The sequence below is a fragment of the Macrotis lagotis genome, chromosome 1 (assembly GCF_037893015.1).
Source record: "Macrotis lagotis isolate mMagLag1 chromosome 1, bilby.v1.9.chrom.fasta, whole genome shotgun sequence".
Classification (NCBI taxonomy): domain Eukaryota; kingdom Metazoa; phylum Chordata; class Mammalia; order Peramelemorphia; family Peramelidae; genus Macrotis; species Macrotis lagotis.
The window spans coordinates 63,381,593-63,396,539 of NC_133658.1; the positions used below are offsets into that span (position 1 = coordinate 63,381,593).

At 44.9% G+C, this 14,947-nt stretch overlaps 1 protein-coding gene across 3 annotated transcripts in view; it reads left to right on the top strand.

Annotated features, from left to right (window-relative positions):
• The window catches only part of FHOD1 (formin homology 2 domain containing 1), a 34,286-nt gene that overhangs the window by 11,052 nt on the left and 8,287 nt on the right, over nucleotides 1-14,947 (top strand). For 2 of the 3 annotated variants that reach the window (XM_074202536.1, XM_074202549.1), the window contains exons 2-13: nucleotides 2,128-2,234; nucleotides 3,951-4,015; nucleotides 4,493-4,560; nucleotides 4,645-4,750; nucleotides 5,392-5,486; nucleotides 10,205-10,316; nucleotides 10,413-10,507; nucleotides 10,699-10,842; nucleotides 10,929-11,125; nucleotides 12,929-13,030; nucleotides 13,299-13,322; nucleotides 13,700-13,753. In XM_074202536.1, the coding sequence (XP_074058637.1) occupies nucleotides 2,128-2,234; nucleotides 3,951-4,015; nucleotides 4,493-4,560; nucleotides 4,645-4,750; nucleotides 5,392-5,486; nucleotides 10,205-10,316; nucleotides 10,413-10,507; nucleotides 10,699-10,842; nucleotides 10,929-11,125; nucleotides 12,929-13,030; nucleotides 13,299-13,322; nucleotides 13,700-13,753 (1,169 nt within the window). The remainder of the gene's footprint in view (nucleotides 1-2,127; nucleotides 2,235-3,950; nucleotides 4,016-4,492; nucleotides 4,561-4,644; nucleotides 4,751-5,391; nucleotides 5,487-10,204; nucleotides 10,317-10,412; nucleotides 10,508-10,698; nucleotides 10,843-10,928; nucleotides 11,126-12,928; nucleotides 13,031-13,298; nucleotides 13,323-13,699; nucleotides 13,754-14,947) is intronic. The other variant, XM_074202544.1, reaches the window with a different exon arrangement.

Below are 14,947 nucleotides of genomic sequence, written 5' to 3' on the forward strand. Positions count from 1 at the left end.
GCCTACTCTAGTCTTTAGATAGTCTAGAAAATGTTTCCTTCTTTTGAGGCCCACATCCTCCAAGGGCTTACATAGTCACTCTGAGTACAATCCTGGGGTTGAGACTTCTTCCTACAGGAAAATAATTTAAAGTTGTGAGGAAGTCAAATAGCTGGTTCTTTTGGTGAATCTGCCTTCCCCAGTGTGATTCCCCTATAGTATAATTCCAGACTTATAACACCATCTTGGAAGTAAAAACTTTTCAAAAGAGGGGGACAAAGTTAGAATCAATAGACAGTTGATCCACCTTACCTAGATGCACCTCACCCAGATACCAGTGAAGGGCTTTAATTATCCTTTACAGCATCTCCTTTCCTAAGGTCCAGGATTCCCTACTATACTCTATCTCTTCCCCATCATCATTCTGTTGCCCCATAGCCACTGCTCTGTTGAGAACATCTTGCTTGTGTGGCTCTGTTTTTAATTATAATAGTGCTATTTACATAGCACTTTAAGGTTTGCAAGGGATTTGCAAAATATTATCTTTCTTATCCTCACTATTTTGGGAGTCTGGCATTATGATTATCTCCATTTTATAGATAAGAAAACTGAGGCTAGTTGATTTCCATAAGGTCACACACAGTTGGTATTATTCTGTTATGGGATTTGAACTCAAGGTCTTCCTGACTCTGTTGTTCTCTATCCAGCATACCACTGGGCTTACCTTGTTTTAGCGTGCACTGAGAACTAGAAACTCACTCACTTGGCTGCCCTTCTCCAGCTCCCTCTACGAGCTATGTTTCCTTCTTAAGGAGGGTGTTACCACTCTTAGAGTGATGTAGCTGGGGTCTTAGGGCACCTCCCAATGGGTCCTCTTGAGAGTCAGGAAAAAGGAACACTCAGCCCCATCTTTCTTCCCTTTTGCCAGTCATCCCTGCCCCCTCCCCCCACCTTGTCAGAGCTTAGGCATGGAAACTGAAGAAATGAGGAGCCAGAAAGGGGAGGGACATAACTACAGAAGAGGAGAAGGAATCCTGACTAGATGAGACAGTCTGGCTCGAGTCCATCAACAGCTAAGTGTCCTGTGGGTTGGGCTGTTCCGAGGGGTTTGGAGGTGAGCTCAGAAGTCCCTTTTAACTCAGATCCCCTCGAGTTTAGTTTGTTTCCCATTCCCCTCCTGAACTAAATTGGCAGAGTAACTTCAACCTATAATAAGCCCAACTTCAACCTATAGAATGGTGGCAAATTAGAGAAGTTGGGTTCTTCTTAATAATAACCACCACCACAATAATAGTATCAATAATAACTCATCTTTATAAAACTCTTTTGTCACAGTTTAGGTAGGATGAAAGTCATTCCCACTAAACAGATGGGGAAATTGAGGTTAGAAAATTAAGTGATTCAAAATCACAAGATTTAAAAGACACCTAAAAAGTCATGGAACCCAAGTGCCCCCCTTCCCAATTTTACAGGTGAGTAAACTGAGACCTAGAGAAAAGAAATGATTTGTCATGTTGCTAATGGTAGCTATTGAAGCAAGCAAGATTCATCCTGTTTTTATTTTTATCAAAAAGAGGAAGTGTATCTATAGCAGAAAGCACTGGTGCCACAACTGGGATCCAATTCTGGTGCTTGCTCTTGGGTCCTGGGCAAGTTGCTCTCTGGGCCTCAGCCTCCTAATCTATCAAATGCATACAATTATCAAGCAACAAAGATTTGTTAAGCAGTACTCAGAATCAGACCCTGGTCAGTGAGGGTTCAGAGACAAAAATGACACAATCTCCAGTAGCCCTCTCCGTCCTCAAAGAGTTTATATTGTATCAGGGGAAACAACATACATTGATACAAAATTATGCAAAAACACATATACAATAAAGTTGTTCAGTGGGGTGGGAGATACCAACCATTGAGGAATCAGGCCAAGTGTCAGATAGAAGCAACCTTGAGCTGAGCTCTGCAGGAAGAAGAAGGGTGAAGATAGTATTTTGTAAGCTATAAAATCCATATAAATGTTTTGTCACTATTTACTGAGCTCCTGCCTGTGGGCTATCAGTACAGGAAGAGAGCCAAAGTCTTCAGGGAGTTCCCATGTGAAACCTTGACAGTAAAAAAGGAAATAGTCACCAAGAACAGCCTTTTCTCTTCCAGCTGGAAGACTGTGCCCTGCAAGTGTCCCCATCTGGATATTATCTGGACCCGGATTTGTCCCTTGAAGAGCAGCGTGAGATGTTGGATGACTTCTATGAAGAGATTGGGTTGGTATTTATCTCCACCTTTGGGTTGGGGGGGCGGAGAATGAGAAGCTATGGGAGAATATCAATGCCATCTCTGCTACTTGCTACCTCCAAGATGCCCTATCCTTTCTTTTTTTAAAAAATGTATTTAAGGCAATGGGATTAAGTGACTTGCCCAAGGTCACACAACTAGGCAATGAAGTGCCTGAGCCAGACTTGAACTCAGGTCTCCTGACTCCAGGGCTGGTGCTCTATCTATCTACTGCACTACCAAACTCCCTCCCTCCCTACATTGATTTACACACACAGACACACACACATACACACAGACACACACACACACACCCCTAAAGCAGAAGGCTAGCCATGTGATCTCTACTGGCATCTATGCCTGCTCCCTTGCTCCCCCCTGAGGCCCAGGGAGGGCAGGGAACTGGCCAGGGAGGGGCTCATTCCTTTCCTCATCTCCTCCCTCCTCCTACAGTGGTTAGACAAAAACACAAGTACATAGATAAAGAATAATAACTTTATATCTCATTAGTACTTTGAGGTTCAAAGAGCAAGGAAGCAGTGGAATTATTTCCAATTCCATCTTACAGATGAAGAAATAAAGACTCAGTGATTAAATGACTTTCTCAGGGTCACAAAACTAGTAAATAAAAACAAGGATTAGAATTGGAAGAGCCTATTAGGTTACCTAGTCCAAATCCCTCCTTTTAACAGAAGAAGAAATAGGCCCAAAGAAAAGTAGGCCCATGGATCATTCAGCAGATTGGTTAATGGTAGATGTAGAGGTACAATTCTGGGCTGCTGACACCCCTGTTTTCTTATTATACGCTAGGGCCTAAGATTCCTTCCCAGAGAGACTTGGGCAAGGTGGAGCAGCCTCATTCATTCCTGCAGGGATCCTCTTCATACTTCCTCCCTCACCTGAGTCCTAGATATTTCTCAACTGGCCAACACTTCTCTTTGCCCACTCCCCCTTCCTGACATTCTGGACATATGGATGGGTGGAGGGGGAAGGGAAGAAAAGAAACTAGACAGAAGGAAAGAAATTAGACACAGGGAACTGGGGTGTCCCCATTGCTCTCCCCCCAAAGTACCCCTTGAACCAACCCTGCAGTGCCTTAGGAAGGGTCCAGTCTGTGGAGGAGAGTTAATGAGCTGGGACCCCTGTTGGGGAGAAAATAGGTAATGGAATGCTTGGTATACCTGTGTTTACCCAAATCCTCAAACTTTCTCTGCCCTTAAGGGGCCCTTGTCTGTCAGCCCCACCTCTCCCCCAAGATCAGAAAAACATAATGGGAGAGGGAGAAGGAGCAAGAGAGATGGGGAGAACTGGAAAGAGAGAAAGAAAGAGAAAAAAAGGGAGAGAGAGAAAGAGGGAGGGGAAAAGGGAGAGAGAGAGAGAGAGAAGAATTGGACTTTTTCCTCCTTGGAGTTTTTGGCTGGAATGTGGAAATCCTTATTTAAGGATGTCTGGAGGGAGGTGGACTTTTAGGACTGAGATTAGTTAGGCAGGGCCAGGAAAAATGGTAATATCTGTGGTACAGTGAAGAGTACTGGATTTATTCAGAGGTCCTAGCTCACATCCCTCTGGTCATTACTTACTAGCTGTGTGATCCCAGGGAAGTCACATAACCTCTCTGGACCTCAGCTTCCCCATCTATAGAATGAGGTTGGCCCAAGTAATCACTAAGGGGCCCTTTCTGCTCTAAATCTATGCTCTCCACCTAGCAAAGGGAGGAAACCCACCCTCATCCTGCGCACCCAACTCTCCATTCGAGTCCATGCCATCCTAGGTGAGTCCCTACCCTCATCACAATTCTCCAGGAGTCTTCTCCATTTCCTTGGAAGGGGGAAGGGGGTAACAGGGAGCCTGGGCCAGGCAGATAAGAAGCAGGATGTATGAATCCGGATCTCCAAATATGGCTCTGACTTTCCTGGGGCAAGGCTAACTTACAAGTTGGGAAAAGGGAGTCACCCCAGGAATTGCTCAAAGAGAATGAAGACAGCAGGTCTTGGGGAGGTGGGGAGGATGATTGCAGGACTGGGGGACCTTCCTCTGAAGGCTGTAAGGATGAATTTGCAGTCAGCTTACTGTGTAGCTAGGATCGGGGTGGGAGGTTCTAAGTCTGAGTGACTATTCCAGGTTCACTGGGTACTCAAAGAGGGCAAGGGAAGGTCTATATCTGACATCCTGTTCTGGTTATGGGGGTGGAGTGGGGCAGGGGCCCAAGGCTACCTAGTGGAATTTACTATATGTCTGTCTTCTGCAGAGAAGCTCTATAGATCCAGTGGCCCTGAGCTGCGACGCTCACTCTTCTCCCTAAAGCAGATCTTCCAGGTGAGGGGGGTCACTAGGAGGCCTGCCTGGGAGGGGGCACCTTGGGGTACCCTCCCCTGAGCCCCTCCTCTATTGCCTCTCTAGGAGGACAAGGACCTGGTACCCGAGTTTGTGCACTTAGAGGGCCTGAGCTGTCTGATCCGAGTAGGGGCTGCTGCAGACCACAACTATCAGAGCTATATTCTCCGAGGTTGGTCAAGGCCCGAGTTGGCCCTTTCTTGTTTGGCCTGCCCCATCACTGCCCTCATTCCAGGGCTGCTGTTGTCTCCCACCTGGCCACACTCTGGTTGGTCTTTAAAGCCCTTAATAACCTAGTCTCTTCTCCTTTCTAGTCTTCTTACACTTTACTCTTCCCTCATAGTCTTGTGATCCAGTGACACTGACCTCCTGACTGTTCTTCACACACATTCTTCCACTCTCCCACCTCCAGGCTTTTGCACAGGCTGTATCCCACATCTGTAATTCTGTCCTTCCTACTCTCTGCTTCCTGGCTTCCTTTTAAGACTCAGTTCAAACCCCACTTTCTGAAAGAGGTCTTTCCTAATTCCTTCCTGCACATCCCACCCCTCCTTCCTTTACCTTGTATGTATGTGTATATATATATATATATATATATATATATATATATATATATATATATATCATATTTGGACATAGCTGTTTGCATGTTATTTCTCCCATTAGATTCCTGGAGGACAGAAACCCTATTTTAACCTTCCTTTGTGCTTAGTGCACAGTAAACATTTAATAAATCCTTGTTGATGACTGATCGGCTGACTGCCAGGACTCTGGCCCTTATCATACTGACTTCTGACCCCCTCTCTCCTCCAGCCCTGGGCCAAGTGATGCTGTTTGTGGATGGGATGCTGGGTGTGGTGGAGCACAGTGAAACTGTACAGTGGCTCTACACCCTCTGCGCCAGCATGGTGAGTAAAGTGCCCCCTCTCACTTTTCTGCTTTTGAAGGCCGCCAACACTGAACAGTGTAAGTGACTACAGTGTAGAAAAAAGAAAAATTGCGGTGGGGGGCTGTCAGGAGATCCAGGTTCTGATTCGGCTTTCAGGACTAACCACTTTGAATAACTCACTCTCCCCTCCCACCCTTGCCTCAGTTTCCTCTTAAATACTCACTGTATCCCAAGCACTTTGCTAAGTTTTAAGCATACAAACACAAGTAAAAAAGAAGGTCCCTGCCCTCAAGGAGCTTACAATCTGATGGGGGAAGGAAACTAGGTGAAGGGAAGGAGGAAGTAGCAAAAAGGAACATGGTACTGAAGAAAGCAGTTTTTTCTTTGAACCTCCCCTACTTTCATCCAAGGTACTTGCCCTCACGTCAGGTAATAGATACTATCTGGTTTGGAAGCATCCATTCCAATGTTGCAGCTCTCTCTGAGAATAGCTAATATGTGCCATTCCTCCAAGAAGTCCACAATCACATCTATGAACATCACTGACTTAGAAGGTGGAAGGGTCTAAGTGGCCAGGAGAACAGAGAGCCATTCCTTCCTCTTCAATAAACTCCAAAGAAGAGAAGGATCCTCACAAGGCAGAACCTGCATCCCTTCACAAGGCCCATCTCCAACTCAGGTCCTTCCAGTTATAACAACCAGTGTTCAATGGAGTTCCAAAGACTTTCCCAAAATCGCTTTTCAATTCAAGGCAATGAAGATCCTGTGAAATTAGGTTCTCTGCCCTCAAGGAACTTATCATGGGAAACATGTTGTGTAATCCAATCCTGTGTGTAAAAGTTGGAATGTAGAAGAAAAGCAGAAATCTAAACAAAGTGCTCTAAAGGGAAAGTACTTTTAGCTGGAAGTTGGAAGAAATGGTTTCTGACTGAGCCTCAGAGCAAGGAATGGATTTCAGCAGGCAGAGATGGGGAGAAAAAATTTTCTGGCAAGAGGAGAGCCATATGTAGAGGTACAAAGATGACTGAGGACCAGACAAGATCAAAGCACAGCTAGTGGTCCAATATGATTGGTTCAAGGAGTATGAGAATGGGAATAGTATGAAATAAATAACTGAGTCCAAGTTGCACTGTCCCAATGATATATTAGACATTTCTAGCTGCAGGTCTCAATGGCACCTCAAACATGACCACAATGGAATTCATCACATTTTCCTGCCTTTCCTTCCAACTTCCCTATGTAGACTGAGGATACCATCACTTCTCATTCACCCATCCTCAAGGTCTTGACATAATTCTTGATTCTTTCCTCTCCTTCCATCCAATCATTTGCCAAGTCTTCAACTATTTTTTTTAGGGTTTTTTTTTTTTGCAAGGCAAATGGGGTTAAGTGGCTTGCCCAAGGCCACACAGCTAGGTAATTATTAAGTGTCTGAGACCAGATTTTGAACCCAAGTACTCCTGAATCCAGGGCTGGTACTTTATCCACTGCGCCACCTAGCCGCCCCCATTTGCCAAGTCTTAAATGACTTTACCTCTCACAATAACCCTCAAATGTTTCCTTCTCTCCACTTCTCTGCCAACTCTAAAACTATTAGAGAAAATCAGTCACTGAGGAATACCTACATCCCCAAGAACAGTTAAGGACGAATAACTGGAATTTGTAGCAGACCTTGTCAGCACTGTCTTCCAGTATCCTCCAGGAATATTTAAGTAGGTCCTTCCTGGCTGATACCAGCAGCAGACACAAATTGATTGTAACTTTTGTATGTGAGTTTTTAAAATTCCCCTCAGCATGAAGTATAAATGCTAAAAGTGATCCATTTTAATAAACATTTTAAGTATTTAAATTTTTTTTTTTAGTTTTTTGCAAGGCAATGGGCTTAAGTGGCTTGCCCAAGGCCACACAGCTAGGTAATTATTAAGTGTCTGAGACCGGATTTGAACTCAGGTACTCCTGACTCCAGGGCCGATGCTGTATCCACTACACCACCTAGCCACCCCAGTGTTTAAAATTTTAAAATGTTTAGTCATTTCAATTTTGTATGATCTTCATGACCGCCTTTGGGATTTTCTTGTCAAATATATTGGAGTGATTTTCCATTTTCTTTTCCAGCTCATTTTAAAGATGAAAAAATTGAGGCAAACAGGTTAAATAGGTTATCCAGGGTCAAATAACTAGGAAGTATCTGAGACCAGATTAGAATATTCCACTGTGCCACCTACCTGCCCAAGATCAAAAACATAGTTTAGGAATAAAAATAGAAAAGGTAGATGATAGATGGTGGTGGTGGGACCTAGCATTAGAGAGTTCAAGAGGAGAGGACCATGAACTTTATTGAGCTAGTTATTAAAAGCAAAAAGTATAAAGGGAGGAAAAATGAATCCATAACAGTAGCTTGGGAATACAGAGAAAGTGGGACTGAAGGATGTAGGGGATTGTATGAAACCAGGAGGAGTGAGGCAGAGATGATAGGTCAGAGGGAAATTTCAGGATTCAAAATTTGGGGAGGTATAATAGTTTCAGATGCTTAATTCTGCTACATTTGACCCTGTTGACCACTCTGAATACTCTTCCCTTGACTTTCCTTACATGGTTCCTCCTGGTTCTTTCTTTTCTATCTCTCAGTCTCCTTCATTAGTTCATTGTCCAGATCACACACAATAGAAATTCAGTCCTAAATCCTCTAGTCTTTTGACCTGGTGACCTCAGCACTTCCCATGGATTCTGGTTATCATCTTTATGCCCATGGTTCCTGGATCTACTTAACCAGCCCCAGTCTTTCTCCTAAGCATTAGTCCAATAAAACCAACTGCCTCTTAAACATTTCAAAATGGATATCCTCAGGGGTGGCTAGGTGGCATAGTGGATAAAACACCGGCCCTGGACTCAGGAGTACTTGGGTTCAAATCTGGTCCCAGACACTTGATAATTGCCTAGCTGTGTGGCCTTGGGCAAGCCACTTAACCCCATTTGCCTTGCAAAAACATAAAAAAAAATTTAAAAAAATGGATGTCCTCAAAACATTCTAAACCCAATATGTCCAAAATCCTAAACTATACCTATCCCTCTTCCATACTTCCCTATTTCTGTTGAAGGCACCATTGTTTTTCTAGTCTTTGAGCTTTTTAACCCTGCCTTGATCCTATAGTCTTCATTCTCCCTTTCCTCATATCCAATCACGGACAAATCTGATCTTCCATAACATCTTTCATCTGATCCTTCTCTCCACTCATATGACCCTCATCTTAGTTCATGTCCTCCTCACCTCTCACCTATATGGTCCTTGTCTTAAGTCTCTCCACACTGATGCCAAAAGGATTTTCATTAAGGGCAAATCTGACCCCTACTCCCAAAGCTTCCATGGCTTTTCATTGCTTCTATAATCAGATATAAAAAAAGTCTCTGCTTTGCACTTAGGGACTTCCACAACCGGTTCCTAAACTCTCTAGCTCCATTGTTTAGTTTTCCTATTGCATTCTTCAGTTCAACCAAAAGAATTTTTTGCATTTCCCTCTCATGGGACATTCTATTTCTTGGCTTCTAGCCCTTGTCTTAACTTTGCCCTCTGCCTGATGTGCCCCTCTACCAGCAGCTTTTTTGATCCCATCAATTTTTGTTGTACCTATTCTCTTGATGTTCCATTTATTCTCCTGTGCTAGAACCCTTTTTATTCCCAACTTGGCCCAGTGGTTTCACAAATGCTTTAAATACAATACCAACGGGGCAGCTAGGTGGCGCAGTGGATAAAGCACCAGCTTTGGAGTCAGGAGTACCTGGGTTCAAATCCTAGCTGTGTGGCCTTGGGCAAGCCACTTAACCCCATTTGCCTTGCAAAAACCTAAAAAAATATATACTAACTATGCTAATGTTGAAACAGGCTGCCTACCTTTTGGTGGAATGCTGACTGAAATATATTTTTATGGAGTTGGCCAGTACAAAAATATGTTTTGCTTGACTATAAGTGTTTGTTAACAGGGGTTTTTGTTTTTGTTGCTTTCTCAGTTGGGGATGGGGGTGGGAGCAGGGAGAAAATATGGAACTGAAAACAAAATAAAATTAAACTTAAAATTTTTCTTGTTAAAAAAATTCTAATAGTCAAAAAAATGCTTGTTAATTTAACTTATGAGTAGGGACTATTTCATTTGTTGCATTTATAGCCTTAGTACCTAACAAAGGGTCCGGCATTTAGCTTAATAAATCTTTGTTGATTGATTGGTATGATTCCTCCAGTGAATGGCAGAGATGAGATAGAGATAGATAACAGGAGTTGTTCTAAGAGTTGTTCCCTTTTGGCTCTGACTGGTTTAGATTCTGAAAAAGAAAACATGGAGCTCTGATAACTATTATCTCAGTGATGTCATAACACTGATATTCTCTTTCCTGTCCTTGGGTGAAGAACAGAAGAATTTCTCCTCATTTCACCACCTAGAGACATCCCTCAAGAAAGATCCCTCTGGAGAGAAAAACCTCATCCCAGAGAAGAGCATCTCCCTTCTCAGACGCCTTATAAAACATTCCCTGTCTCCATCCTCTGCTTCTATGAGAAGCCCCTTTAATCCCCAAAGCATGTTATATAGTACCCCGCCTAAAGGATGCTACCAGTAAATAACATGATCCTACTCACTAGACACCTGCCCAGTCTCCCCTGAGCTCTCCTGTTCCATAATTCCCTGCCTAAGAGAAGCTACCAGTAAATAACATGACCCTACTTACTGGACACCTCCTTCTCCCCAGTCTCGCCTGGTGGTAAAGACATCCCTGAAGCTCCTTCTGGTGTTTGTGGAATATGCAGAGACTAATGCCCGGCTCTTCATCCATGCTGTCAACGCTGTTGCCAACGCCACTGGTCAGATACCCTTCCCTCTCCTTGCTGCTGTCCCCATGCTCTTGCTTTGGGCCTTCTCTGCCTTCCCATAGATCTCTCTTCTCACCTACTCCACAGGTGCCTACCCATGGGCCATCTTTATGTCCATCCTGGAAGAGAAGAATGGAGCTGACCCAGAGCTTCTGGTGTTCATCATGACATTGATTAACAAGGTACCTGGGGTGGGGGGAAGAGCAGAAGCTTGTAGGGTTGGTTGATGAAGTTTCTCATGGCCCTTAGGACCCCCCACACATTTTCTTTATACATCCCTGTGCCAGTACCCACCTCTAGTGCTCACATTATCAAGTTCTAGAATTCTATGGTACCTGAGAGCCCAACCTCACCTTCCGTGTGGTGTTCACAGACACTGGCAGCCCTTCCTGACCAAGACTCATTCTATGATATGACGGATGCGTTGGAACAGCAGGGCATGGAAGGCATTGTGCAAAAGCACCTGGGTAGCCCGGGTACAGATGCTGATCTCAGAACACAGCTTGTCCTCTATGAGGTAAGGATCCCAAACTGGGGAATCGGGATCAAGGGCAACAAAACTCCCAGGATTCCTTCCTCACTTCTGCTGTTCTTTTTCTCCAGAGTGCTCTGAGGCTAGAGGATGATGACCCTGAGGAAGGGGTACCAGGCGGGCGGCGGGAGCGCAGGAAACCAGCATCAGAGGAGGGAAAGAGGAGCCGACGTTCCCTGGAGGGGACAGGGCCTGGAATCAGTTCTCCTGCCAGGACAAGCTGCCCGGTCCTGCCTCCCTCCACACCTCCTGTAGAAGCTCCCCCTCAGTAAGTGAGCATCATTGTCAGCCAGTAAATATGAATATGATCTATTGAGAGCCTACCATGTGTCAAACACTCCATCTCTCAGTGTGCCTGGAATACTCTTCCCTACTCATCTCCATCTCCTGGCTTCTAACACAAACCTCATCTTCTACAAGAAGCCTTATTCTACAGCCTTCCCTCTCTATATTTTCTCTTTACCTTGTATTTAACTTGTTTGTGCATATTTTGTTTGCTTATTATGAGCTCTTCAGAGGACAGAGATGCCTTTTGCTTCTTTTAGTCTTGATTGCATGGATCAAAGGGGCAAAAGAGAGTCCCTGCCTTCAAGGAGTTCACAATCTAATGGGGAAAACAATGAGCAAATAAATCTGTTCAAACAAGAAAAACCGAAAATAATTAAGAGAGGGAAGACACTAGAATTAGGAGGGGTTGGGAAAGGCTTCCTAGAGAAGATGGAATTTTAGTTGATACTTAAAGGAAGTCAGTAGGTACAGAAGAGAAGGGGGAGCATTCTAGTCAAAAAATGCCCAGAGCTGAGAGAGATGTTTGTGTGTGTGTGTGTGTGTGGCGGGGGGGTATAAGGAGACTGGAAGGGATGGAGCAGTAGTCTATGAAGAGTTTTGAATGTCAGAGGATTTTGTATTTGATTCTGGACTCACTGAGGAGCCACTGGAGTTTATTGAGTATGAGGGTGACATGGTTGGACTGTTGCTTGAAAACAATAATGTTAGAGACTGGACAGAAGTAGGGAAGAGACTTGAGGCAGGTAGACTCCTCTCCACCCCAACAGGCTAGTACAAATAGTTCAGACATAAAGGGGTGAGGGCCTTAACTGGGGGAGGGGACATTTGAGAGACGGTGTGAAGATGAAATTGTCAGGCCTTGACCACAGCTTGGATTGGGGGAGAGGATAGTGAAGAGCTCAGGATGACTGAAAACTTGTGAGCCTGAAGGACTGGGAGGATGTATAGTGAGTGCCCTCATTGGGAAAAGGCAGAGCCTTTAGAGGGAAAGAGAATATATTCAATCTTGGATATGAGTTTAAGATATCCAGTAGACAGCTGCTTCAAGCAAGCTGAAAGGCAGTTGGAGATGTGAGACTGGAGGTCAGTAGAGAAGTGGATCTGAACATCATCCTCCTAAAGGTGATAATAAACTCCATGGGAGCTGATGAGATCATCAAGTGATGGAATATGGATGGAGAAGAGTCCAAGGAGAGGTTAGACTGATAGGAAGAGAACCAGATTGGTGTTCTGAAAACCAAGAGGGAAAAGGGTATAAAGGAGAAGAGAATGATCAATAATGTCAGAGCTTCAGAGAGGTCAGGAAGAATGAAAGTTAAGAAAAAAAAATGATTGGATTTGGAAATTAGGAGATTGTTGATAATTTCAATGGAAGGATGAGATCAGATGATCTTCAGGAGTTTGGCCACAAAAGAGCATAGGATGCTAGTCAGCATGTGTGTAAAAGGGAAGGCAGCTGATGCTGGGCAGGATCCAAGGTTGAGTCACTGTGGCAGGTGAAATGATGAGAGACCCAGGGATTCAAGAAAAGAGCAGTGTAGATTTGAACTTGTTCACCAAAGGGTTGGGATGGAATAAAAAAGAGGGAGTGGCTAGTGCCAGGGTAATAGCCTGAGAGAGAACTGAAGAGTCAAGAGACAGGGAGTATTAGGTAGACAAAGAGGAGTTTGGGATGGGAAGGTGAAGAGAGATGAAAAGTCAGTAAATAATGGTCAGATACAGGGTAGAAGGGAAGGAAGGAAGAAAAACCAGGACCCATAATAACCAACAGTCCTGATTCTAGCCCCATAGGCCCAGCCCCCTGCCTCAGTTCATCAATGGTTCTGTTTCCCAGCCCCGCTGTGGTTCCCCCTCCAGATGTACCAGGTGAAAGAAGCATCTATAAGTAAGTCAAGTGCTTGGGGATGGGACAGCACCCCCTGTTCCCTTGGTTCCCCCTTCTCCTGGCCCACTGGCACTGCCAGCCTCTCAACCTCTGGGAATGTATAAGCTGGTCCCTAAAGGTCTGCTGCCCAGACCTGGACCCCCTTCTCTACCTTTCCTTTTTGCTCTCTTCCTCTGCTAGCCCAGCTTTGTGCCCTCTCTGGAACACCCCACCCCCTTCCCTGGGCACCTCAAGCCATCCCCTGCCCAACTTTTCTCTCTTTTTCCAGACTTCATCAAACTGTTCCTCTTTGGTAAGTGACCAGAACCTTTGGCCTCTCTTGAACTATCCATCTTGTACTCTCCTCTTCTAGCTTCCTTCCCTCCCTTCTCCCTTCTCTCTCCCCTCTCCTTTTCACCTCTATTTCTACTGTTCCCCCTTTTCTCCATGTTCTAGCATCTTCACCCATCTGTTCCCCATCCTCCCCATGTCTGTCCCTCTCCCATCCTTGTCTCCTGGGGACCAGGGATCCAGGTGTGGGGAGGTGGAAGTGATGATGCTTAGGAGAGGTTCATGGGGATGAGTCCTTCCCTGGGTCAGTGTGTATATGAGTCATTAAGCTATTTTGGGATGGGAATGATCAGGGGAGGCCCCAGGAGTGCTGCAGGATGAACACTTCTCTTCCCCTAGGGCCCCTGAGAGCCCTCCTGTCCCTGGGGTCCCACCTGTGCTGAGTAGGTTTGAGTAAGTACAGAGCAGGGCTGGCCTCGCCTGGCTCTGCTCAGGACTTTGTGCTCACTGCTTCAGAACTGCTTCTCCATGTGCAACAGGGATTCTCAGGGTACCTACCCCCTGAAAGTAGAAGCCCTCCTTTCCTCTAAGTCATTCCTCCTCCCTCAATTCCACATCTGGGTCCTTTCCTCACTCTTCAAAAGACCCAAAAACATAACTATACCCCCTAGCCCAGGTGAAAAAGATCTTGGGATCAGAGTAGACCCTTTGAATCTGAAGCAGTGATATTCCAATTGAGATCTAGACTGATACTGAGATGAAGAATCTGAATGGTGGGGAAGAGCTTCAGACTAGTTCAGGCCTCAAGGCTTACTCAGCTCTCTGGCTGAATGGCCAATAGAGATTTGGGATAGCCTGGGCTACAGATAGAGAAGAGACCTAGGGATAAAGGGAAGGCCAGAATTTAAGAGGACACTGGAAAGAACCATAAAATAGGCCTTCATGGCTTGGAGGCAGTGCCTGAAAAAGAGCTAAGGATGGGCTATCCCAGAAGGGGAGTGGCAAACATATATTTGAAGTGTTGAGGAAGGGGCTAGCCCTCTAGCTCTCTAAAACCCAACAAGAGACTATAGACCTCAAAACTAATCATACAGAACCATTTTGAAAGAAAAAAACTAAAATGTTTTAAATACAGTATCCCAAAAATCCTGGCTGGGTTTATCCATCTGGTCAAACTGTTTCACTGACCAGAGGAGTCAGTGGATTGCAGGTGTGGGAGCTATTGCAGACAGAAGCAAGGGGTTGAACAGGATGGCTTGTGAGTCCTTGGCAAATGAGAAGGGGGGGGGGGCTTTCTATTTAGAAAGCCAATATGAAGATTTCCTAATTCCCTCATTTTACAAAAATATAAGGAAATGGAAACCTCAAACTAAGTGACTTATCCAAAGTGACCAAGAGGCAGAAGATTTGATCCCAGGCCCCCAGGTCAAATCTATGCTTTTTTTTTTTTTTTTTTTTTTTTAGTTTTTGCAAGGCAATGGGGTTAAGTGGCTTGCCCAAGGCCACACAGCTAGGTAATTAAGTGTCTGAGGCCGGATTTGAACTCAGGTACTCCTGACTCCAGGGCTGGTACTCTATCCACTGTGCCACCTAGCTGCCCCAAATCCATGCTCTCTGCTCAGTGTGTGGGCTGCTATTTGCATGGGC